Raw genomic sequence first — 26,096 nt, 5'->3', positions numbered from 1 at the left:
AAAGAAATTGAAGAACCATTTTCTGACCAAAGAGAAGCTCCCATCTGAATTTCTGCATGAAGTGTGGATTCAGTTTGGGTAACTTTTGTCCCTAATAAATGAAACCGTAATTTAAAAACTGCTGTTCTTAAATTACTTGTTATCGTTTTCTTATATTAAAATTTGATTCATGATCTGAAACATGAAGCCATGATAAATATGGAGAAAAAACCCCCCAAAGAAATCGGGAAGATTGCAAAAGCTAAACATTGGAATCACTAGCTTGGGGGGGAAAGGAACAGCTGTGAAATCCACACAGGAATCAGAACTCAGTTATTTTAAACAAGAATCCAAAACTCCGGAGCTGAGGTCTGCTGTGCTGAAAACAGTAAGGTTCACTGCAGCTCTGTCATTAGCCAGCATCGCCTCTAAAACCCTGACACAGCGTCAGATCTTCAGCTTCCACGCAGGACCGCTGAGGAAAACACGACACACCTGCAGCCTGACCTTTGACCCGTCCTCCCGTCTCTGCCTCTTGTTTACCTTCATCATATTTGCATAGCTGCTGCTGCCTGACCGGAGCGCTCGTCCTCGCGTGCTCACACACGCCCCCGCTCACCTGCCTGCCTCGCGCCAGAACCAATCCAGCGGTCGCTCGGTGCGCACAGACATACAGCAAGTTTCTGACGTCTGTTCTTGAAAAGAAAGGACTAATTTCACAGGATATTTTTCACCTTTTTTATTTTGTTATTATTTTTTGTGACCTTCTGTGAAAGTGAAGCCTGCGTGCGAGCGCTCCGTGGATGAGGGAGGAAGTTACGCGTAAAGAGGGAAATGAGGCTTATCGTGTGTGAGGGATCTAAGGCTGTAAGTGACAGTGAGTGAGACGTTAACATCATTTAAAAATGAGGTAAGAATCTCACCTGTCTTTCTAACACACTGACGCCGTTTAAATCGATTAATCCTCGTAACTGTAGCGCAGATGTTAATGCGCAAAAAGCGCCTTTTTTCCGCCTTGACGCACAGTTCACGTCGCCGCTTTAATTTATTACAGCTAAATAGGTTTTAAAGCGACAATAACCACCCAACAAAAGCAAGAAACGCACGCCAAACGGATAGACCTATTTTAAACTGTTCTCAGTCCTGATAAAGTATTTAATTCTTAATATTTTATGCCTCTCTGTTTAGCCAATTACCAGTTTATTAAACTCGGACAAACTTGCTTCCATCATCCATCAGAAACAGAGACAGATGGCTTTGTTACCTTCCCCCTTTTGTCTTTTTTTTTTTTTTTTTTTTTTTTTTTTGCCTGAATTTGCTTTTAAAGCTCTCTACAAACTCTGATTTCCAGGTTTTCCGTGTAGGTAAAATCTCTCTGTGGGAGGCTCTTTCTAAACTTCACCAGCTGCCCTTGAACTTATGCGAGAAATCATTAAATTGGGGGACTTTCTTTGGCGTGACCAACGAAAACAAGACAATGGATCGACTATGTGGCATTCAGCACACAGAATTAAGTTTAAAATAATTTTGTAACGAGATTTTTTGTAAGCTGTCAAACAGCCTTTCTGTGTTATGTAACCTAAAAAAGATGGTTTAAACAAATGGCTTTAAGCGTCCTTCAAGTGTAAAAGAAAAACTCCCATTTGATTAAAAAGAGTTTCCAAAGTTGGTTTTCATCTTAAAGAGATCCTGTTTTGTACATTTTTATGAACCGTCAATCGTAACTATGAAATAGTCTTTTACACATTTTTGAGAACCTGGACTAGGTATCTGTCCCTGCGTTGACTTTCTTGGAAAGCCCCTTCTTCTTTCTGTAAAGTGCTTCACAGACACGCAGAATAGAGTAGTGAAACCAGCGGGCATGGGAAAAGGACCACAAAGTAAGAACAATAACTGCGCTGTCTCTGCCACATGAGCAGACACAGTGCTCCTGTGTTAGAGAGCGTATGAAAGAAACCACGCTGTTGTCATTCAATCTCAAAGTGTGCGGCTTAAAGCTGACCTCCTGCGCCGGGTGCAGGTTGGTCAAGGTGAGCGCTTTGAATCAGATGAATTACTGGGTAATCCCTCCATGACTCTGCTATTAAATCTGATATCTGATGTATTTTTTTGCAGCAGACTGGACAGATTAAAAGGATATTTTAATCTGTGAATTGATGGGGACTTGGAAGTGGCAGTCATGGTGTTTTGCACACTGATCAGATACAGTGTGTGTGTGTGTGTGTGTGTTTAGCAAACTGAGATCAGAGGAAAGGGGAAGAGGCAGATCAGAGCAAACCACTGCATCTAGGTGGTGGCTTGAAAAAATGTTTCCAATGCTCAGCGGGTGCGTCAGCTGCCTGTCATTCCAGTACACACCTGAATAGGGTGAACGCATGAGTGTGTAACTGGGGAAGCGCCTGCAGCCAGACTAACAAGTTTTTTTGCATAATGGGGAAATGACTAGAAGAAGTCGGTCATTAAAATAGCATTAAAACTGAGGGCAGGTACAAACTGAGTGCTATCAGGCTTTGTAAGCTGAAGGTGAAGGTTTGTCTTGGTTTAACCTTTGCTGAATGTGTGGTCTTTCTGTGTTTTTCTTGTTGACAGGGAGACCCTTCGTCCTCCCAGTATGGATCAGAGCTCATCTAAAGAGGTTATCTTGCAGTTTAAGATTCCTTATCGGCAATCTTTGGGTCCGTAACACATCCAGAGGGAACGTCTTCAGCCTCATCGCCTGACTTGCAGAGTGCTGAAAACAGAGGAGCTGGACTCTCTCTGAAACACTCTCTGACTCTTCTCCTTGCTGCTCAGACGTTAACAGCACCTGACAAGGGAAAGTAAAGACAAACAAACACTGTTCTAGTGTGTTTTTGCCATGCAGAGGAGCTGACAGGCAAACAGGGAAAAGCAAAGTGACAGGTTGGCAGACTGCGAAAGCCCTCGCACTCACACTGGGTCACCATGCCAGACGAGTCCCGAGGTATCCAGGCCGAGGGGAAGCCTGGAGCAGAAGCTTCGCAGCTGTCCTTGGTGCCAAATATTGTTGTCGTCTCCAACGACGGGGAGGGCAAAGTCAGCGGGCGCAACATCATTGAGCTGGAGGACTTCACAGACAACTTAAAGCGCTCTGTTAAAAGCAGAAATGGCAGCACAGGCAGCCTCGTCATCGGAGGCGAGTCAGGACTCAGTGCATCCCAGGTTTCCGTAGAGGTGGGAGTGGCCAAAACTGCACAGGCCCCCGAACCAAACAAAGCCAACTCTTTGGTAAGGGGAGCAGGTGCAGATCGTGATAAGCTACAAAGTGACAGCAGGGCTTCGATGCAAAAGAACAGCTGCAGTGATTCGGACTATGGCAGCTCAAAATCCCTCCCCGGTTACGGCGGCGCGAGTTTAAGCGCCGATTCCTGTGACGAAGAGCTGTCTGAGCTCGATGGAAACGTATTCGAAAAGGCTAGCCGGATCTCTCCCATCAATCTTTCTGAATCCAGCTTGAACACCTCTCAGCTTGAGCAAACCCCTAAAAACACTCAGGATGACTATAGCATCGATTCTAAAACTGACCAGACTGCTAAAGCAAAAACTAAAAATTCACTGAGCGGAAGCTCGCCAGAATTACCCAGTGTTTCCCCCAGGGCCAGCCAATCCGGGGACAGCATCGACGTCAGGTGGGCCAACGAAGATGACCCAGACGACGACCGACGGAGCAACCTGTCCAGGCAGACTGTGATAGAGGGCGTGTGCTGCTGCTATCAGGCCACCCACAGGGCTTGTCTGCAGTGCGTGGAGGAGACTCCGTTAATGGTGTCTGGACTGGTGCTGACATTGGTCTTCAGTTTGGTCATCATCATCGTCCTCGCCACCACAAGGGTGAGAATTAAAGTGAACACTTACCTGCCATGGTTCAGTTTAGGAAATGCACCCCACTGAGCACCAGAGGTCTGTTTCCTGGTCCCTTTATGTCTGAATTTGATGCAAGAGGGTGGTAGATGTCCACATCACACACAGTTGTTGTTTCCAAAATAAAAGCATGTGGATCTGTAGTTTCTTTAGTGCAAAATGTGATTAAAATTGTAGATCAGAAAACATAACACCCACTCCAGATACACAGACCAAAACGCTGAGTAGCCTCATTGATGGCTATTTTAATCCAAGTTTCCCAGGGCAAAATACTTTACCCCAAAATGCATCCATCAAGGTGTGATAGGCTGAGCGATTAAAAGTTCTTAGAGTTCAGTAAACAGTAAGCACATTTATTTGTTTATGAGCATGTAAATTCTGTCTCTCACTGGGTGATAACTGTTGTGTTGAGCTTATTAATTATAGATGCTCTGTGGGCAATCTGTATTCTCCACTCCTCCTGTTCTTCTGCAGGCAACCTGCTAGACAAAACTTTGCAAGGAGGATTTACATTAGCCTCTGCTCTGCAACCTCGAGCAACCACTCACCAACCATTTGGGGAATGCACACTTTCCTCCAGTGAGCAGATGGTTACCAATAGGTTGATGACTGGTCTCTGGGCTGAGGCCTGTGACTGAGGCCTAAAGCAGCAAAATATAGCCAGCATATAGAGTCAGATAAATGCAAATCACGTGTTTGACACTGAGATGCCAAAGAATTAAAAGAAAAGATCAGAACTACCTCAATAATCTATCTCTGCTGCACCACTTTTGAGATTATCAATATGAGCGCGAGCAAGGGAGAAATCTTACAGCCAGCGGCACCAAGAAAATGGAGGATTAAACCTGTTTCACCAAAACGCAACAGCATTCCTGCTGCACTTCATTTAGACCGCATGACTTCTTACTGTTGCAAGTCATTGTTGTACATGAAAGCAGTACATACAAGTACCTGCCTTTGAAAAGTCTGTTTTAAGTAGTTTTCTGTCTCTAAAAAAGGGTGATCTGTAAGAACCCGTGTGTATCGTATCAGACAATACAATAAAAATAAAACGTCAAATTATTTGAAAATTTTTTTTTTATCACTTTAAGATAAGATCAGATAAGTTAAGATATGCTTTATTAGTCCCATAGATGTTAGATAGATAGGTACATTCATATCATTACAGCAGCAGATTGGACAGAGCAGGAATAAATAGATCCAGTATATCCAAAGAACAATAATACTATACAAGATAAAATGTACACATATACAAGGTATAATTTTGGTTAATGGTATTTACAAAGCCTTCCCTTTCTATCTAAATTTTGGGGGGAAAGAGAAAGAAAGTTGATTAATCACCTTTTTAGGCTTGAACAAAGGCTTTCACATTCAGACATTCACTATTCACTTTTACCTACTCAACAAGTTTTCTGTTTTGAGGTCTAAAAGACGTCTAAGAAGTTAAATAAAATATAATCAGATTTTTCTTCTCATTTATAGCCCAGCTAAGCTATATAATCCCTCTAACAGAAGAATGATAAAGGAGAAAGCACTTCTTTTCATTGTACTCGTGAATTTCAATTCACTTTATGTTCTCTAAAACACATAGACCTACATTTGAGTCAGAATACTGTCCAGTCTTGTGTTTGCACGGCAGCATTTAGTGCTAACGCTAGCGGCACACTGCATATGCATCACCAAGCTAGCATGCTAATCTCCCTCCCGTTTAATTTACAAATACTAACTTTTAAGGTGGATAGATGACCATAACATTTAGTCAAAACTAATATTTCCATTTTAAAAATAACCAGTCCTCCCTGTCATTGTGAAAATTAAAATACCTTTACTTCCTGTGGCTGAAGCAGATTAAAAACATGGCACCACCTGTTTGAAGCTGAGCCCGGCTTTCACGTCTGATGAATAAAAGCATTTTAATTTTGCTCCTTTGTGCTAAGCAGGCAGGTGTTTTTTGGATATAGTAAACAGCAAAGTAAGCTCTTCCAAATGCATTAATATTAATAGGAAGTACTCCTTTCCCTGCCAGTGTTAATGCTGTGCAGGAGTTTGTGCAGGAGCAGACAATTTAGTTTTCTTTTAGAGCATTTTTTAAGCTTTCAAACAGCTGAGATGTTGGTGACATTAAAGCACTATTTCACTTTTTCTGTCTCTTCACAGACAATTATCGAACATGTGGGCGCTCTGTCCATTGTTAGCATTGTTCTTTGCCTGAGCACGATGCTGCTCGTCTGCCTGCCCTGGCTGGCCACAGTGAGGCGCTGTCGAGGAGCGCTGGCCCTCTTCGTCTGGGGGATACTGTACATCACTGCGATGGTCTTCATCTTCACGGGTGGACAAGTCACAGCGTGGGAACAGGTGAGTCCCAATGGTCCCGAGCCGAGATAAATGGGAGGCTTGCATCAGGATGGGCTCCGGTGTAAAATCTGTGCCAAATAAACATACACATCTATCCGCTGTGGCAACTCCTTGGGAAATAAGGGAGTAATTAAAAGTGAAAAGACGCCCAGGACAGATGGGATAAGCTTTAAATTGCTGCATGTTTCTTTCTTCTTAGGTGGCGTTCTTCCTCTTCCTCTCTCTCAGCGTGTACACGGTGCTGCCTCTCTCGCTGGCCTGGGCCCTCATGGTCGGGATAGGGACCAGTGTTTCGCACGTCATCATCATCAGCGTCTACGTTCCTGTCACCAGACCAGAGACGCCAGATCTGGCTGTGCAGGTTCGCACACATGTCATATTTGAATATATTTAAAGTAGTTTCTAACGGCACGAGGGTCATGGTAGCCTTCCTCTTGTGACATTAATTGTTTTTCTCTATTTCTTTCTAATGAAAAGGATTTGGTTGTGCTGAAATTATAATTGGTGTGTGTTTTGGAAGTTCAGATGTAAATGTTGGCAAATATTTGCAAATAAGATTCACATCTAGAGAGATGCTTCCTTTTGCATGAGCCAGAAAAGAAAAAAAACAAACCTCAAATTCAAATAGAGTGATACAGCGGTATCAACAGGGCTCAGTTACTTTGGAAAAATGTAAATCACCCGTTGTTATTTTTAGTGAAGTCCTCAACACATGCAGTTGTAGTCAGATGTTCATGTTCACTCATCATGTGCGTGACTTTTAATGATTTCTTTTGGATTTCAAGGGTCGGATATAGACACCCCCCCCCCCCCCCCCCCCCCCCACTAATATTTGGGTTACTGTCTCTTGACATGTTGGGCCTCAAGAAAACGCTTTTGGTATCCATCAACAAGCTTCTGGCATAATTCTGGCTAGATGTATGACTACTCATCTTGGCAGAATCGCTAGAATTCATTTAAATAAGTTGGTTTCCTGGCACAGACCCGGCTTTTAAGCATAATGAGGATGGCGACTGGCAGCGGCTCCCGGGCCTGGCAGATCCCCAAAGAAGGCATCCCCTAGAAGCAGTAATAACTGTGCGTTACGAAGGTCATGGACCTCTGCAGTAATATAAGTGGTAGGCCTGCTAGTGAGGGTAAGTAGCCCCTGGCCTCAATAAGGTGGTCGAGGGGACTTTTGAAGGTCTTTCCAGAAGCTTAATGTTAGCCTGCTCTATCTGATCCAAAACCAGCTGTCCAGCTGTTGATCTGACAGGAAGGTGAAGGATATTTCAGTATTCATCTTCCTTGATTAAACATCCGCTTTGTGTGATGTACCAGTATCACTGACAGCAAAACAGCCCAGAGCGTGATGCTACCACCACCATGTTTGACAGATTGTTCGGCGTTCTCAGGTTTTAAAGCGTCACCTTTATTAATCCAAACATAGCTCGTGTCATTGTGGCTAAGTAGCTCAATCTTTTGGACTTTCTATTTCTGTTATTCAATGTTTCTTTTTCATTTTTAAGTTATTGTAGCTTTTGAAGTTTCGGGTTCTGTTATTTTGTTAGTGTTGTTTCTGGCTTGTTTCTTTTTTCGGGGGGGGGTCAGTATCTAGGGTTACTTCATGTCAAGTTGTTTGTAAGTGGCTTAGCTGCCCTTCTGTTTTGTTTGCTAGTCTTCTGCCTCGTGTACATTGTGTTTAGTTTTCCTTCCTTTCCTGTCCTGGTTTAGGTTCACCTGGTTCTTAATTGCCCTGCTGTTTGGTTTTTCCCGATAACTCTCGTGTCTATTTAAAGCCTTTGTTTGCGCGTGTTTGTCTTACTGTTGTTCCTCCTCTGTTTCCTGTATATTGCCTGCTTGTTTCCGCATTTGGATTTAAGGACTTTGTTTTGGGGGTTTGGGATTTTTCTGCTTCTGTAAACAGTTTCTTGTTTATTCAGCTCAGCTTTTCCGCCTGTATTTGGATACATGCTCCTCAATTCATGACAGCCTCATCTGACAAGAAAACTTTTCTCCGGACAGCATTTGGCTCGTCCATGTGGAGAGAGCTGCAAATTGCAGTCGAGATTGAAGGTGTCGATTTTGGAGCAGGGGCTTGTCTCTTGGTTGGCGCCCTCTCAATCCATGATGTAAAGCTGGCTTCAAACTGTGGACAGTGATGCTGGTGTTCCAGCAGTTTCCACTTCATGTTAGTCCTGAGCCTTGGTGGTTCGTGGGTTATTCCTGAACATCCGTGGCTCTTCTTTCAGGTCTTGGCAAAGTGGTGACACATTGAATAACTTGTACTTACATAAAATCATTTAAACCGATGAGCTTGTGTAAATTTACAATCTTTCCTTCTTAGATCTTCTCAGTTAGTTCTATCAAACAAATCATTTTTATGCTGCAAAAGGGAAACCGCCACGGTCATGACCACTAACGAGGCGTTAGTGAGTAGACACTGTAGAACATTCGGCACTAAATGTTTAAGTGACTGCATGTATATGTTTGAGCCTGTATGTATACTTTTGACCAGTATATGTTTAACCTTGTGCACCCAATTATTGTTTTCAAGTCATTAAAGATGCATGCCGTACAATCATTCCACCCTGGACAAAAAGCAGCTCAAAGAAATCATTAAAAGTCCAAAAATTACCACGGCGCTCATTCATGCCCATGATCCATGGATCAAATCAAATTAAATGTGTTTGCAAGCAGCTGTGCAGTTTGCAGTTCTCAGTTAGAAACGTATCTCATGCTCTGTGTCTCTAATTTGCATGTAACAGCATATATGAGAGGACAGCTAAAGTATAAACCACCCCCTCTCCTCTGACTGTTTCTTCTCTCAGCTGGTGGCGAACGCTGTGCTGTTCGCGTGCGTGAACGCCGTGGGGGTATTTCACCTGTACAGGACTGAGAAAGACCTCCGGATATCCAATCAGAAGCGAGAGGAGTTCAGCGCCATACGCTCCCAGAAGGAAATAAAGAAATATCAGCAGGTCAGCTTCTCAAACAGACGTGACTCACATCAGGCCTCCGAATTCCATTCAGACCCGTTTCATTGTCGTTTCATTTGGGTAGAGCATTCGTCCGCTCTCCTTACCTTTGTTTCGTACATTGCAGTTATTTGCTTACACGAGTGACACAAACCTGAAGTATCTGACCCCGCCCTTTATTGATTTTGGCTTGGAGCGTTTTATTGTCTTTCAAGAAAATATTATTCTTTTAAAATGTTTCTTTTGCTGCCAGCGTGACGAACCGGAAAGTTAATTTTCTTCGTCCCTGCTTGAAATTTCCAAAATAAAGATACAAGAGTGTGCTTCAATCCATACTACAGCTAAAGTAGTAAAATAAACAAATGAGATCATTTGATTAATTAATCACGCCTCCATTCCTCTTGGGGGCAGCTCGTTTAATTGACTCTGAATTTAAAATCGTTAAGTGTAATCGCTCTCATTAAAGTCCTCTTTACGTGACACTGTATTCTTTTCTTGCTATTAGTCCAATAGATTAATCATTCACTTGTCTGAAGTCGAGCAGCGTATATAATAAGCGAGCCTGAATGGGAACCATTTACAGCAAGTAAACAAATAGATGAAACTTGATCCACTGAGTAAACATGGCAGCGCTTCAAGGAGGCTTTTGATGGCCATCTCTTTCTTTTACAGCCATTGTGAACTCCTCACCCACCTTCTCCACACACACACACACACAAATGTAACCCCCGTCCTGTCTGTTTCCCCGGCAACAGGAGCAGCTCCTGCTGTCCGTGTTGCCACGGTACATCGCCGTGGAGCTGAAGTCGGAGGTAATAAGCAGGCTGTCGAAGCCCAAGAGCGACGTTGAGAATAAATCAACCTCAAACAACTTTCACAGCCTGTATGTACGGCAGCACAGAGACGTCAGGTGAGCAGCGCCGGGAGAAGGTGCTGATTGTCCGTTTGCGATGTCGCCTGTGATATCGTTCTGTTATTCATGTTTGGTGGGGTTAACTATCTCAAGAAGTGCACAAAGTCCTTAAAATGTAAAAATAGGCAGTGGAAGACGTCAGAATAAGAGACAGCAGACATTTTCAAGCAGGTTAATGGGACGGGCTCGTCTCCTGTATACACATGTACCAAGAAAAGGACTTCAAAAGTAGGAAATCAGGAATGTCCAGCTCATTTTGCATCATGGGACACATGCACTGATCTTAAGGGGGTCAGAAACTTGCCTTAGAAGAAGTTTAACTACTACTGAGATGTCTTAATATAAGAAAAAGAAGGTTTACATGACAAAGCAGTGCTGCTGTAATAAATGAAAGAAATCTAATAGGAATAAATGTGTGAATATCAGAAAAAGCTCTGGGTGGTCACTAATGAGACTGACCTGTAATTATAAACAGGTTTTTGTTAGTTGACAGAAAATGTTGTTTGTTTTCTGTGGAGTAGATAGTAAAAAATCAACAGCAACATATCTGTCGTGCAATTGGTTTAGCTGTGGTGTGAATGGCCACAGAGCAGGCCTTTATCTGTCAGAAAAGCTGCAAAACTCACGAGAATACAGTTAAAAGTCCAAAATTCACGCCCTCCTTCACCTTTTCCAAAGTGGGTCAGATTGGATTGGAGTCTTTACCGGCCCGATTCCGGCACACGGGCCTTATGTTTGGCAAGCCTGCAATAAATTGTCTCAAATTCAGGAGTGGATGGGTGAGGTCACAGTGAAAATGTCCAGCACACGGTCCTGCTGTTTACACCCCCGCCTCCTCCTCCACAAACAAATGTAGCAGTAGCGTCATCTGTTTGTGTCTGATGTCTGCCCAAATGACATAATGCTGACGTGAGAACAAGACCCCTTCCTGAAGACAACACAAACACAGCGCTGTGGTTGTGAACCACTTTGATCTAGAAAAACATTTAACTTAGAGTTATGAACATTTGTTACCACATAACCCCAACTTTGATATGGCGTCATATATGTGATATTTGCGTTGTTCTTTAACATTACCGCAGGATGCTATTAGTTCAGACTCACCAAATTATGACCAAATGCATCATCGGTGTTACGTGTAATGTTTTTATAAGGTCTATATTTAGATTGTACAATAGGGCTACACCTTTAACATTTACACACCTGTTCTTATGTGTGTAAAAAGAGTTAGCTGATAAGATATCTTAGCAGTTTTATCTAAATGCTTATAAAACATCTACAAGTCCTGATTTTGGCTTGGTAGCAGGCTTGTGGAAACCTCGGAGGTGACGATGAAGGCAGTTTATTCATTAGTCGCCAGAATTGGGAAGATGTGAGGGTAGCTTGCAGTGATTATGATGCTTAGAAGGACTTTAAGGCATAGAACAGATCCTTTAATGAATGGATGAGTGTCAATTAATAAGGCTTAAAGTAAAGTAGTGTGTTTGTCTGTGTGGGTTCATGTAGCATCCTGTACGCCGACATCGTGGGCTTCACGAAGCTGGCGAGCACCTGCACACCCGAAGAGCTGGTCGCTGTGCTCAACAAGCTCTTCGGCAGATTCGACGAGATCGCCAAGGTGCGAATACCAGCGCACCCACCCCGAAATAACCCTTTGGTTTCCCCACAAAGACTTGCTTTGTGTCAGCTCTGACCTCCCGGACTCACTTTCTCGTCCCTTTCTTTCCATATGTAGAGAAATGGGTGTCTTCGCATTAAGATCCTGGGGGATTGCTACTATTGTGTGTCTGGTCTGCCTGACCCCATTCCCACCCACGCCAAGAACTGTGTTAAGATGGGGCTGGACATGTGCACTGCCATCAGGTCAGTTTATCTCAAGTTATTTAAAGTTTTACTCATATTTAGGTCGATATCAGGCGATTTTTTTTCTCCACACATACAGACAGCTGTAAGAAAAAAAAAAGGAAATGTGCTTTACATTTGTTTGAAATGTCTGACGTGCCAAAAATAATTTTCCATCTAAGTAAAGCACGTCAGTTTTGTGAATTTGCATGTGATGTACCCTGTGTAACTTCCTCTTTGTGCTTGTTACGCTCATATTCAAATGTACGACTGAAAGCAGACTGTATCCTGCTGCTGGGAGCATACAGTAGCAAAATGTGGAAGCGTTACAACTATAAAGAGTCCATAATACACTGATGCTGCTCAGGTCTTGTGTTATTTTGTCCTACAATGTTCATGAAATGTCGAAATATCTGGCTTTGTTTGCACAGATTGCTCACTATTTGGATAAAAATAGGTGTATAAATTTACATTACAGTGTCATGTGTCAGTCTGATGGGAAGATTAATATTGGGGGTTATTTTAATAGTCTTTCATTTTTGATTTCCCCTCTAAGGCATAAATTGAAAACAGCATTTTGTACAAAAGCAGCTTTTACAGGGCTGTCAGTGTGGGTTATTGTTTAAAGTAAGGATACGTTAACATAAGATTATAATGTTCTTCTGCTGCATCACCATCTTTTCTTGTGTTTCACTGCACAAACAGGGGGTTGCTACTTCTGCAAAGTATTTGCTTTGTTTCTTATTTTTGTTGCTTTTAGCTTTATTAGTCATTAGTAGTTCCCGAGAACAGAAGTTGAATAAAATACTGGGACTTATGGGGCGATCATAGCTCAAGAGTTGTCAGTTTGTCTTGTAATCGGAAGGTTGCCGGTTCGAGCCCCGTCTCTGACAGTCTCGGTCGTTGTGTCCTTGGGCAAGACACTTCACCCGCTGCCTACTGGTGGTGGTCAGAGGGCCCGGTGGCGCCAGTGTCCGGCAGCCTTGCCCCAGGGCAGCTGTGGCTACAATGTAGCTCACCCCATCACCAGTGTGTGAATGTGTGTGTGAATGGGTGGATGACTGAATGTAGTGTAAAGTGCTTTGGGGTCCATAGGGACTAAGTAAAGCGCTATAGAAATACAAATACAGGCCGTTTACAAAAATACAGTGTAAAAAAGTGGAAGTGGAAGTAGAGAATAGCAAAACAGAAGGTTAATTTTTTTTTTTAAACCCAATGAAAGAACAAACAAAAAGGAAACAGCAAAAACACACACAATGGAAATTATAAAGATAAAACACAAAGGAACGGAAGTGCTGGATGTTTTGGATTTTTGATTTCTTCTTATTTTCCTGCGTCTCCCTTTAATCTCATTGGCTCCTCGTTTTACTTTGAAGGTTTGCTTTCGCATGTGTTTCTTTCCTCTCCCACTTCGCCCTCACTCATTGTTTTAATCTGTTGACTTGTCTTTCCGTCTCTGCCCTTTGTTGAGGTCAGCGAGCTGTGTCGAGCTTGACGTCAGAGTTTTCCATGTCAGGAAAATGGCTCTCTTTTGACCTAGCTAAATCACCATGGTAACTGATGCTGAACACATAACCTAGTCTGGAGCAGGTTGGGAGTTTTTCCTTCCAACTGTTGCCAAGTTCTTTCTCACAGGAGGCTGTCTGATTGTTGGGGTTTTCTCTGTATTACTGAAAGTTCTTTGAAGCGATGTATATATTATATATACACACTTATATATATTGTTTTATTTGTCTTTCGGTACTTTTCCTTGTCTTCTTAGCACCGTGGACGAAACAGCAAGGAGTGCCACAAATGATCAGGGCTGAACTTTTCTGATTTCATTCATACCTTTTTTTCCCTGTAGTAACCTGCGAGAGGCAACCGGGGTGCAGATCAACATGCGAGTAGGCGTTCACACGGGCAACGTGCTCTGCGGCGTAATTGGCTTGCAGAAGTGGCAGTACGACGTGTGGTCAGATGACGTCACTTTAGCCAACCACATGGAGTCCGGAGGTCTCCCTGGGTGAGAGAGGCTTAAAGTCAGTTTAAACATAATGAAACTCTGAGCTGTTTTTTATTATTTCTACTTTTAATTTATAGGCGGGTCCACATCACAGAGGAGACGCTCCAACACTTGAACGGAGCGTACGAAGTTGAGGATGGGGACGGGGGGAGTCGGGACCATCTTCTGAAGGGCAGAAAAACATACCTGGTGATTGACCCCAGGAAGCCACACCGTCCTCCCAGGAGGCATGGATTGGTAGGTGTCTGCCTGTCTGTGAGACACGGGTCAGGTTTTTTTTCCAAAAAATATCAAATAAATGTGAACTTCATCCTACTCCTTTCCAAGTATATAAACTATGTGGTAAATACAGATATTTGCAGAAACTGTTTGTTTTTTTTCTTTTACTTTGGTTTTCAGTTTACAGTGTGTTATGTTTTTATTTTATCCGTCAAATTTATTTTTGGTATTTTTGATCCCTGGTAAACTTATTAATACCCACATTAAATTTTCATGTTAAAATACTGCAGCCAATCAAGCTAAAACACCTTTCATTTCCTCGAACCTTGGAAATCCCAACCTCTGACTTCAAATAAAACACGTGTTTGTCTTCTTGTGAATTTCTTTACAACTGCGGGGAAATCATCTCAAAAGGACTCTAAGTATACTCGTGAAAATACCCTTCACTGTTCCTGCTCACATGACCCGTGACTAAAAAAATTCTTTAAAAGTGAGAAGGTGCCAGATTGAATCTTTCGAGTCTTGTGCTGCACGGTAAGGTCAAACGTGTTGTGCCTCATTCCATGTTAGGAATTTCAGCTGTGTTTGTGCCCAGCATAAGGAATCAACACGTTGGCGTAATATGTAATTTCACGACAGCAACCACAGTGTAAACCGTTATGTGTAAAAAGGGAAGCTGTTAGATTAAAAGCTGTTAGGAAGAGCCTGGATGATAGCGGTGTCCCTTCTGGAAACCCTCTGTTGCATGTATTGTATCTGTTAGGAAAACGAATCACAGTTCAAATCATGTTAAGCTGTAATATTTGCCCCAATTTCAGCCCAACCATCTTACACCAGGGGAGAACAGGCAGCGAGCGTCGCTCCGGATGTCTCAGTACCTCCAGTCCTGGAAGAGCGTCAACCCCTTCGAAGGCCTAAGCAACCCCGAGGCCAGACGGCCCAAGAAGTCAACCACCGTACGTATCTGTGCATTTGTGCTGTTGCTGCTTAGTTTCTCCCTCAGAAATGCAGCGTGTCACATCACCTCTGGGTCTTTGCTTGGCCTCTAATCAGCTTTTCATTATTAACTTGTTGTGCATTTGAGTGAGATGGCTTTAGTTCCCACAGTCTGTTTCTCACTGTGTTCATGTTTGTTTGATTCAGGAACGACCGGTTTCACAGGACGACTGGTTAGTACCAAAAGTTAACCAAAGATCATGAGAGAAGTCATGCAAAAATGCATTAGTTGTTTATCTAACATGTTCCTCTTTCTGTCCCAGTTTGGTCATTGATAACAGTGTTAGGGGATCACTGGACACGCTGGACATTAAGAGGTAAGATTTGTTGTTTTTGTGCTCCTTCAGTGTTAAAGCGGTTTTCACAGTCCTCTGAAAAACTCAGTACACCCCACGATTCAGCTGCTCGTAGAACAATTTTGTACAGTTCTCTTAAGGTCCCACTTAAGCATTCGTGTCAAGTTGAGGTCTGGACTTGGACTGAGTCATTGCACCACCTTGATTCTGTTCTTCAGCCATTCTGATGTAGTATTAATGCTTGGGACCATTGTTGTGTTGCTTGACCCAGTTTCAGCCAGGCTTTAGGTGACAGACAGATGGCCTCACGTCTGACTATAGAACACTTTAGTAAAAAGAGTTCGGGGTCCTGTGGCTGTAAAACAAGCCCAAATCATGACCCCTCCACCACCGTGCTTCACAGCTGATATTCTGTGTTTGGCTGTCTCCAAATTTGTCTCTGTGCAATATGACCAAACAACACAACACTTTGGTCTTTCATTGATCCAATAGTCTTGTGGTTTGTAAACCTAAGCTGGTCTTTTTTGAGAGAAGAGGCTTTCTCCTGGAAACCCTTCCAAACAAGCCATACATGTTCAGTCTTTTTCTAACTGTGCTGTCATGAACTTTACAGGCTTCAGTTGACATGTTAAATGTTAGAGTCTGGGCTTTGTGCAGTTTCTCTGAACATTGCACGGTCTGACCTCAGGGTGAATTTGCTGTCAGATCATGTCCTTGTGTTAACAAACACCTGTCTGCTCCAGAGCACCAAATTAGGTTCTCTGACATCTGCTGATGTTCAGTTAATCAAGGACATTTGTCATTAACAGCGCCCGACTCCAACCTTATCCTCTTAACTCCTGTGGACCCTGTGGGGTTGTATGTAGTTTTTCATAAGCATGCGTGACTGTTAGTCATTAAAATTAATTTAAGAAACTTGATTTATTGAATATTTCTGGCTTCTGTGATTCGTCCTCTGATTGTTTTCCAATCATTCATTCAGGAAGAGAGCAAAGAAGCTGAACTGTTTGACTCTGCTGTTCAACGATATCAACTTAGAGAAACAGGTAGATTCATTCTCAGGTCAAAGATGAGATTACTGTACTTTTAAGCACGTTTAAGGTTCTATTAAGCATTTTTAAGCCATTTACACTATTTTTTTGTTCGTTTGTTTGTTTTCAGTTCCGCTTTTCAGAAGTGGAGGGTTTGCACCACTCAATGAGCTGCTTAGGTTTAATTTTCGTGACTCTTTTCACCGTCCAGATGCTGGTCTCTAGGAGGTGAGTAATACTGTTTCTTGCTTGCCGTCTCACAAGCACACACGTCTTTTATTATTTGGGGAGAAAGTGGTGTGAACTATGAATTTTCACTCTTCCACAGGGACTTCGTGATGGCGGTGTCCTACGGTGTGACCTTTGCAGTGATGGTGGTGTTCTTGTTCATTGCTTTCACTGGATACTTGGAGGTAAACAAACCCAGGCGGGCTGTGTTTAATACATATCAACAGGTGATCCGCCTTTTATCGACAGTCCAACACGCGTACGTGCACCTGCAGTTTGGCGCAGCCTCACGGTTGACTGACGGCTCCAGAGGAACACACAGGAGCTTTTGCACATTTAGTCCTGCATTTTTTATTTTTAATACAAGAAAAAAGCAAAGAAAACAATGAAAACCAAACCATCCAATCTTATACCAACTCTCATAAATGCCTGAATGTAAAAATATTTCTTTGCTTTTAATGTAAACAGTCGCTGAGACACGTTTAACACATTTCTCCAAAGAGTTTTCCACATCATGTGTAGGATCGCTTGTAATGCAGCACCTCTGTCCATCTGCTCAGTCTCTTTGCATGAGAGTACCCCTTCACTTTTACCAAGTTTTGTCAACGTTATCATCTCACTCTAATTCTGGCAAGAGCAACGATTTGAATTCAGTTTAATTGAATTAAATAGTGCTTCACAGTTTGGATGAAAAGTGCAAACGTCTCAACATGCAGACACATGTTCATGCACAGCTATAGCTACTAATATCGCCAAGATGTTAAGATAGGTGACGTAATGAGCAATTTTTTATTGTTTCACAGAAATGGCGTTCCAAGATGCCGGTGGGTGTCCAGTGGATATCTGGGCTGTCCCGTGGTGTCTCCACCAGGGCGGTGCTGCGGTTGTTTGTGATCATTATCTGTGTGCTCATCACTCTGCTGATGGCCATGCTCAACCTTGTAAGTTCCTTCATCCGTCATTCTGCCATTAATGGCTCGGAGTAAAAAAACAACTTTTTTCCAAAGTTTTCTTTGGGCATCGGCTGCGTTTTCACTCATTTTCAGGCCGGTCGTTGTACTTTCAGAGGACATTTTCTGCTTTCTACTCACAGCCTTTCATCATAAACACATTGGTTCCCATTTCTTTAGTTGAATCTATTAAACATGTGAAAGATAACAGAAAAATTGTGTTTTTGTATCAACAAGGTTATTCCCAAAGAGCTGAAAACTTGCTATATCTCATTATAATGACCAGTTTGAGGAAACTGGAGGACGAAACAAGATGTGTTAGGCCTAAAAAACTATCTACAGCAGATGACCATCATTTGAAAGTAATGCAAATTACACAAGAACTGGACTTAAAATCAGTGACAACAGGTCTGATGGAGTGATGAATGCAAATTTGAATTTTTCCTCAGTGTCTACGGCCATCTGTAAAACACGGTGGTGGCACTGTCATGGTTTGGGGTTGCAGCGCTGTTGGAGATCTTGTTAAAACTGATGAAATTATGAAAAGCTTTAGATTTTGATCCACCATTCAATACCGTCTGATTGGCAATAGCTTCACTTTTCAGCAAGACAATGATCCCAAACACACTGTCGGTGCAGTAAAAGCATATCTGGATAGAAAAACACACAGTGAAACACTGTCAGCCATGGACTGGCCTCCTCACAGCCCCCTCAGATCTCAGCATATGCCATATATAATTTATTTCAAAGCATGCTTGCATCGGTTTCAATTAATCACTGCAATTAATTCCCTTTTTCCTAACAAAATAAAAAGAAATTAGGGGCGATTCAAGACTTCGGCACAGCATAGCGTTTAGCTATAAATTAATTCATAACAAAACAGTTTATGGCTAAATAATTGTTGATCTTTTGTAGATTAACTAAATGAACCTCTTCACTCTGTTTTACATTTTAATTTCTTGCAGCACTTCCTCCCTGGAAATAACTGCACCGGCATAGTCAACAACACAGAGTTGGAAAGTTTGAAACTCTACACGCTGCCTGTGAGTTAATAAATGTTTTACTGTGCCTTTATTACATGTTAAATAATGTACTTTACAATTTCTTCAGGGCAATGTGATAATTTGTTAGATTTCTTAATAACATTGTTATTTATAGATCTATGTGACTTGTTTTCTGGTCTTTAGGACAGACTTGAACTTTGCTAAAATACTTGACATTTAGCTCCCACATTTCTGAAAGATATTTGGCATAGAGCGCAACATAGCTGCTTGAACTTATACGAACATTTCACTCAAAGTATTGCAAGTCACGCCTAATCTGTTGTACTCGCATATTTCTCCTGCCACCTCCCTCTGTCCAAACATGCAGTATTACCTGTACTGCTGCCTGCTGGCCATGCTGGGAGTGATTGTGTTCACCAGGACGTGCATGTCTGTGAAAACACTGCTGCTCACGCTGGCTGTCGTGGTTTACCTCGCCCTCTTCCTCTATGTTTTCGAGCCAAGATCAAGCTGCCTCATCAGACTGTTTTATAATGATTCCAAGTGAGTACATTCCACTTCTCGCTTAATTATCCACTTTGGTTTTAAGCTATTTGGTTTAACATAGCACTGAATGTTGATGAGCCTCCACAGGAAGTAAAAGTGTGCAGGGAGAGGGTGTAGGAGATGAGGTGGAACTGGGCCATAGTGTGCTTTGCCCAGCCAAAGTGTTGGATTTCCTACCCTTTGTCTACCTCTGAGAGTCCAGATTGTGAATTGTGGTCTGGAGTTTCACATCAGCATTACTTATTCATCGGCTTTCTATAGACTGAGGCCCGCCCGGGGGCGCCGGCCCCATCGGCTGTGTGTGATACAAGACACTGGTCTTTGAACATATATGTAATGGAAACATGTTAGAAGTCTGTACGGTTCTAAATATAACAACATGCATGTGATTTTCCACAGGCCCGGAGTCCTGAAGGACCCTCAAATCATGTCTGGGATTTGGCTGTCCATCTTTTACATTGTATGCATCATACTGGCCAGACAGGTGAGTGTGCGCACAAATTTCTTTAACAAAGGAAGTGCTGTGATTTATACATCCGGATTTAAACCAGTGTTTCTTCGCTTCTCTCTCAGGATGAGCTGAGCTGCCGTGTAGATTTCCTGCTGGAGCGCTGTTTCCAGACAGAGAGAGACGAGATGGAGACCATGGAGAACGTCAACAAGCTCCTCTTGCAGAACGTCTTGCCGCTTCACGTCGCCTCTTTCTTCATGGGCAAAAACATCAATAACCAGGTAAGTAAGACATTCCCAAATGCACAGCTTCTATCCTTTACCTATTCATTACAGATCCAGTTGGGCACGAGCCTGATATTCATATTTATCTTCCGCTGTGTGACATTCCGAGGAATTTAATGATAAAATATTAAAGTGGGCGTGTAAGGACCATTTGCAGCACCACATTTTTGTCCTTGGAGCTTTGCATGATTCACAGTTCAAAATAATTCTTATTTATCAAGAACTGCTCGATTGAGGCAAAAATCAGTTATCCTGTTTGATTATTTGGCACAGTTGAACATAGATTTAAGGAATATTTTTAACAAACCAGCACGGTGGTACAGTGGTTAGCGATTTAGCGTTTAAATCCACCATCTGGTCTTTCTGTGTGTGGAGCTTGTTCTCCCCATGTCTGTGTGGATTCTCTCCGGGTTCCTGCTACAGTCTAAAGCATGCAGGTAGTGGGGTTAGGTGATCCCGAAATTGGCCATCAGTGTGAATGGTTGTCCGTCTCTGTGACTGATTGGTGACTTGTCCAGGGCGTACCCTTCCTCTCACCCTGTGGCAGCTTGGATAGGCTTCAGCCACCCACCTGCAACCCTGAATTGGATAAGTGACAGAAGATGGATGGATTGATGGGGAAAAAAAGAGAATAAATGTGACCGAATTTTATCTGGATGTGTTGACAAAATAAGAATCCTGGAGTCACTGGAAGCCAAAATTTCAATAAAAGTTTAAATCTAGTCGGTTGCATGCCTCTATATTTGTCCTTAATCGGGCTTTGGTGCAGCTCCTCAGATCATCCTCTATCAAAGACAAGCTGCTTTATCTCGTTTGCCTTCAAGCCAGTTTTCTTCTGATTGGCTGTCCCCTGCAAACAGAAGGTTTGTGAACGATAGGTGGGTGGGGCATTCTTGGCTGAGATGGCCATATTATGGATGTCCACTCTGTTTGACATCATACAGTGAAAGAGTAGACAACAATCTCAGAAACAGTGCTTAGACTGGTTTTAATTCTCAATCATTCAATCAGCCATATTTGAGAGCAGTTAGTCTGAAAGCAGATCCACTGTGGAGGGAAAAAATCAATGATATTTGGATGTTGAGTGAGTTGAGTGTTTGCACCAACATGTTAGTTTCGAGTTATGAAACCTTTTCGGAGTTTCACGTGCAAAAAGCAGCAGAACAGGTTTGACTTTTGAAGGCTCCTGCATGCAAATTAGATGAAAATATGCTTATCCTGGAATTATTTTTTTAATCATAATTTTATTTTACCTCCTTTCAGGACCTGTACAGTCAGTCATATGACTGCGTGTGCGTGATGTTTGCATCGGTGCCTCAGTTCAAGGAGTTTTACAATGAGACGAGCGAAAACAAAGACGGCCTGGAGTGTTTGCGATTCCTCAACGAAATCATATCAGACTTCGATGAGGTATGAGGAAGCTGACGCTGGGAAGTCCTGCTGCTGTCAGCGCCAGCCTGCTGGAACATTTTGTCTTTTCTGCCTCTTTCTCACTCTCTCTTCCTCTTTGTGTCTCTTTCCCGCAGCTTCTTTCAAAGCCCAAGTTCTCCTCGGTGGAGAAGATTAAGACCATCGGCAGCACCTACATGGCCGCTGCAGGGCTGACACAGTTGGCTCCGGGGGATGAAAGAAAGGTTTGTGACCCTGAAGTCACAGCTTTAGGTTATCACCATGCTGAGTAGGTCATTACCTGCAGGTTGCGCACAGGATGACTGACATACTAAAGAAAAGAATTTGGATTTGCAAATCCAGGCTTGCAAAGCCGTCTTCTGGTCTGCTTTTAAAGTGTAAACAAACTGCACCCTCTGACTGAATACTGTGATCTCTGGCTCCCCCTACAGAAATGTGACATGTCCTACAGCCATGTGCGCTCCATGGTGGAGTTCGCCATCGCTTTGATGGCCAAACTGGAAAACATCAACACACACTCTTTTAACAGCTTCAAATTGAGGATCGGTGAGTCTCTGCAGAAGAATAATGCAGATGTTACAGATTATTTATAGTCTTGTTATTCATTGTTATTTTCAGAGTCGAATCAGAAGTTGCATTTGCATGATGTCCGTTTATTTTTTCATTTTTATAAACAGCTAAACGATTTAAAGAAAGACAACACGGGTGCATGGATGGTGCTGATCTGACCTCCTCAGACATTCGTGATCTGTCTTGAAAACCATGAAATAATTTCTGTCTGCTGTTCACCTTCAGGGATCAACCACGGCCCAGTGATTGCAGGAGTTATCGGAGCCCATAAACCTCAGTATGATATCTGGGGGAACTCTGTTAACGTGGCCAGCAGGATGGAGAGCACAGGAGTACTGGACAAGATCCAGGTCAGTTTTGTTTTTTTGAATATATCCTGAATCTGTTTCTCTCACCAGTGTTTGATGGATGTGGTGTAACAAGCCTATAATATGATAATAAAGTATTGTATGGTGATTTATTGATGTTTGTAAAGGTGTTAATGCCTTATTAAAGGACGCCAGTCTGATGAAAGTTTCAATATTATTCAGTAAGATAAGATAAACTTTATTTACTGACTCTCAAAGGTTAGGAAAGTCCTTTGTTACAGCGGCTACAAATCAAACACAGCCTAAAATGAAATAGCTTATAGAAGAAGAGCAAACTATATAGCTCAATAAAATAACATAAAACAATACGACAAAACAAATATTTCAAGGTAAAAGCGACAAAGAAGTTTTATTAGATAGAAAAAAAATCTAATAAAATTGTAATGGACATTATTTTTGTTCATGATGGAATCAGGCCTATAAAAAGGACATTTTTATTTTCCCCAATGTATTTGTGGCTATTCGCCTGCTCTAAAGGAAAACTGAAGTATGAAGCTACTAAATGATGGTTTGGGGGAATTGCTACACCCCTGTAAGCCAGATATCACCATGATTAACATAAGAAATAACAAAGAAAATAGAAAAAAATATATTTAAAAAAATAATTCAGTGGATTTGTGGCCTCCTCTTTTCTAATATTTAAGTGCAGTGCAGTGCATTCATTCATTCCCAGTCTTTCATAGCGCTTACTTCAAAGCAAAATGATAACAAAACAAATTCAGACTTTTCTCTTAACATCAGTGTGTTTTTGGGGGGCATTTTTAGTTTTCTGGTAAGAATGCCACACAACAACACTACAATAAATACCATTGATAAGAAATCAATGGTTTTCTAGGCCTGCAACTTCTTCCTTTGTCCAGTTTCCTCAGTATTTTAAGGACACCCTGCTCATCAGGCTGAGATATGCCAAGTTTTTAGCTAATAGCTCCCTGAGAATCACCTTGTTGGTGCAAACACACTATTTCATGTATGTCAAGCTGCCATGTGCACGGCAGGGAACGAAGGAGACGCAACACTGGACAGAGGGAGACAGAGGCTTAAATACACAGTACAACGACGAGGGAACAGAAAACACATGGGGAACACAGCTGAGACAAATTAGACACGAGACCAGGGAAGCTAAACTAAGCACACTGAACACGGAACATAAGACCTTCACAATAAAACACGAAATGAAGGAATGCAAGACTGACACACGAGTTTGGCAGAGGAGTGGAGGAACGGCAGACGAGAGGGGACATGACGGGCTGGGGAAAACGTAGAGTGGAACACAAGAAAAACAAGACACAAGAGGGAATCTAATCATCAAGGAACTAAACAGAGACTACTAGTGAACCAGAACATAAACCATAATACAAAATATTACCAAAACACAAGAAGCTCAAAATGTAGGGTCAAAATGACCCAGAACCGTGACACAAGCTGTGTTATCTTTGGCATTTTTTCATGGATTCAACTGAAGAAATTGAAACAAATGGAGTGTTTTTACAACAGGTTGTTAGTAACAAAGTGGCTAAATTTGGTCCCTTGCTTTTTGGTTAGCAGTCTTTTTTATGCTTGAAGGATTCATAGGTCAGTGTGAAGCCCAACAACAAACATTACTCTTAAAAGGCAAAAAGACTGGACTGAAAACGAGTGAAAAAGCAGAAGATATTTCAGCTAAAACTTTAAAATACCTTCATAAAACCTGGAGAACTATTGTCCAAGAGCACTTTAAGAATTACAAGAAAGTCTGACTCTTTGGAAGCAAAATCTAAGGCGTATAGAACAGATTTTTTTAAGATTAAATTAAATAGAGTTTTTAAAAAAGTGGGTAGAAAAAGAAATTTGTGATATCCAAACAGAAAGCATCTACTGCATGTCTGTATATATGCATATATATATACACACATATAGACACAAATACACAAATTTGCTGGGCCAGTTCTGACCCACAGACTGTGTGTTTGGAGGGGAAGTCCTGTAGTACCATCAGCTTAATCGCCTATTATTTTATTGCAAAAAGCCCCCAAAACAGTCGCTTGGTTGCAATAAAAGAACGTCCATTTCTTTGAGACCCTCAGGTTCTCGTCACAATAAGGCGTTGATGTCTACTCCCCTCCTCATTGGTTGGACGTGCTGAGTGACAGTATGATGCTCAGACAGGACGTGGTCTGATTCATATAATCAAAATAACTGGCGTCAGGACTTTTCTGAATGTGACTCCAGCACGGCACCATCTTTTCCTTCATACTGAGCTGTGAGCTCTGCCTTGGCAGCTCGTTGCCTCTTGTGCTTTTCTGTTGCCTCAAGTGCTTTTTTTTTTGGCACAGCAGCTTAAAGGTGCCTGGAGAGACACACAACCTAACTCTTTTTATTGTCATTTTCTGGCTCGCAGGTGACCGAGGAGACGTCCCAGATGGTCCAGACCGTGGGATACGGCGTCACTCTCAGAGGAAAAGTGAATGTGAAGGGGAAAGGGGAGCTCACCACCTTCTTTGTTAACACAGATCACACGTCTCCTGATTTCTGATAAAGCCTTCACTGCAGGCCATGGCCCAGACACGAGCTGCAGGTGCTTGTTGTTTGTCTGTAGCAGCCAGGCTCGCACTTGCATGACTCATTCTGGGGTTTTCTTTTTTTCTTTTTCCACACGGAGAAACACAATCAGTGTGAAGGACTTAAAATAGAACACCACTGTATGTTCAGCCAGGCCGGCAGTCATTATAGACACCTGCACGGCCTCTATGTGATATAACGGCAAAGGTTAACACCCAGTAATCATTCACATCCACAGAAGAGAAGCCACCGCAGACTGGTCAAAGGAAGGCGCGCAACTGCAAGCAAGCAACCGAAAGCAGGGAGCTTTCCACGCGTGCTGCCTACTGTTTCTGTACTGAATCTGTGTTATCATGTGAAACTGCTGCAGACACTTTTCATTGTATTATTATGAAAACATTAAATGAAATATGCTTTCTTCTTTTTTTTTTTGGTACATTGGTCATGGCTGAATCACACAATACTTGTGCGTGAAGTTATAAGGTACCAAAGATCACTGCTGTTATATGAAGGATCATGTAGGATTTACATTTAGAGGATTTTATTTTAGGTTATTTATGTTTTTCACTACAGACATTTAGGTTTTAGCTCAGATATCTTTACATTTTTCACTTTTGTTTTTTTTACTGTCTTGCTGCATTTGCTGTCTTCGGATATAATGACTCGTCATTGAAGGAAAAACACTGGCACTGCTCATAACTTTAGCTACGCCAGTGAAGAGGGTTTATATATATGCAGCTGGAAACAGGTTTGGTAATATTTTTGCTTCAACCTGAGGGAATCACAAGCTGTTCCATGGGATAGGAACGAAAAATATTTGTGTAAAATGTATTTATTTTTGTGATTTTTTTTAGTATTATTGTTATTATTCTCTAACCTGTGCTTTTATTGTGAAATTCTGAAAAAAATAAGGACTGGCTGGTCATATGTCCTCACTGCTGGAGCCAGAGAGATTTAATGAAACCGTGTAACTCTGAAATATGATTTATTTATCCAGTGTGGCCCATAGCTGTCATTAATTATGCTGTAAAACATCAGAATATCAGTATAATTACGCCATTAAAAAAGAGTCACATGATGCACATTTGGAAATTTTGCACTTTAAAAAGATTTATTTTGTTTTGAAGGATCCTATTCTGATTGTGCTCGGAATATTTCTTCATCTTCTTTTTTTTTTGGATGTGTATTTCTGTGTAAATGGAAGAATTCACTCTATTTATAAGCTAATAAAAAATAAAAACTGATGTGTCTCTGTGGTGTGTGTGTGTGTGTGGA

General features: G+C 42.0%; 1 protein-coding gene across 2 annotated transcripts; it reads left to right on the top strand.

Annotated features, from left to right (window-relative positions):
- Positions 1-574: 574 nt before the first annotated feature.
- LOC100693919 (adenylate cyclase type 2) lies at positions 575-26,065 on the top strand. 2 transcript variants are annotated; one of them, XM_005463909.4, is made up of 27 exons: positions 575-889; positions 2,569-3,828; positions 6,016-6,213; positions 6,413-6,574; positions 9,024-9,173; positions 9,926-10,080; positions 11,590-11,701; positions 11,819-11,946; positions 13,772-13,930; positions 14,008-14,167; positions 14,968-15,105; positions 15,293-15,318; positions 15,409-15,462; positions 16,424-16,487; positions 16,603-16,700; positions 16,801-16,885; positions 17,504-17,641; positions 18,616-18,693; positions 19,022-19,197; positions 19,600-19,684; positions 19,774-19,932; positions 21,199-21,345; positions 21,462-21,569; positions 21,777-21,891; positions 22,141-22,265; positions 24,661-24,837; positions 25,060-26,065. In XM_005463909.4, the coding sequence occupies exons 2-26, from the start codon at positions 2,923-2,925 to the stop codon at positions 24,793-24,795; spliced, it is 3,861 nt and encodes a 1,286-aa protein (XP_005463966.1). In that variant the 5' UTR covers positions 575-889; positions 2,569-2,922; the 3' UTR covers positions 24,796-24,837; positions 25,060-26,065. The 2 variants fall into 2 exon arrangements, with proteins under 2 accessions (XP_005463966.1, XP_005463965.1); XM_005463908.4 differs by having other exon boundaries at positions 24,661-26,065.
- Positions 26,066-26,096: the final 31 nt, after the last annotated feature.

This window comes from Oreochromis niloticus, linkage group LG3 (genome assembly GCF_001858045.2).
Source record: "Oreochromis niloticus isolate F11D_XX linkage group LG3, O_niloticus_UMD_NMBU, whole genome shotgun sequence".
In the NCBI taxonomy this organism is placed as follows: Eukaryota; Metazoa; Chordata; class Actinopteri; order Cichliformes; family Cichlidae; genus Oreochromis; species Oreochromis niloticus.
Note: the sequence above shows the minus strand (reverse complement) of the source record. Positions and strands in the feature narration are given on the sequence as shown.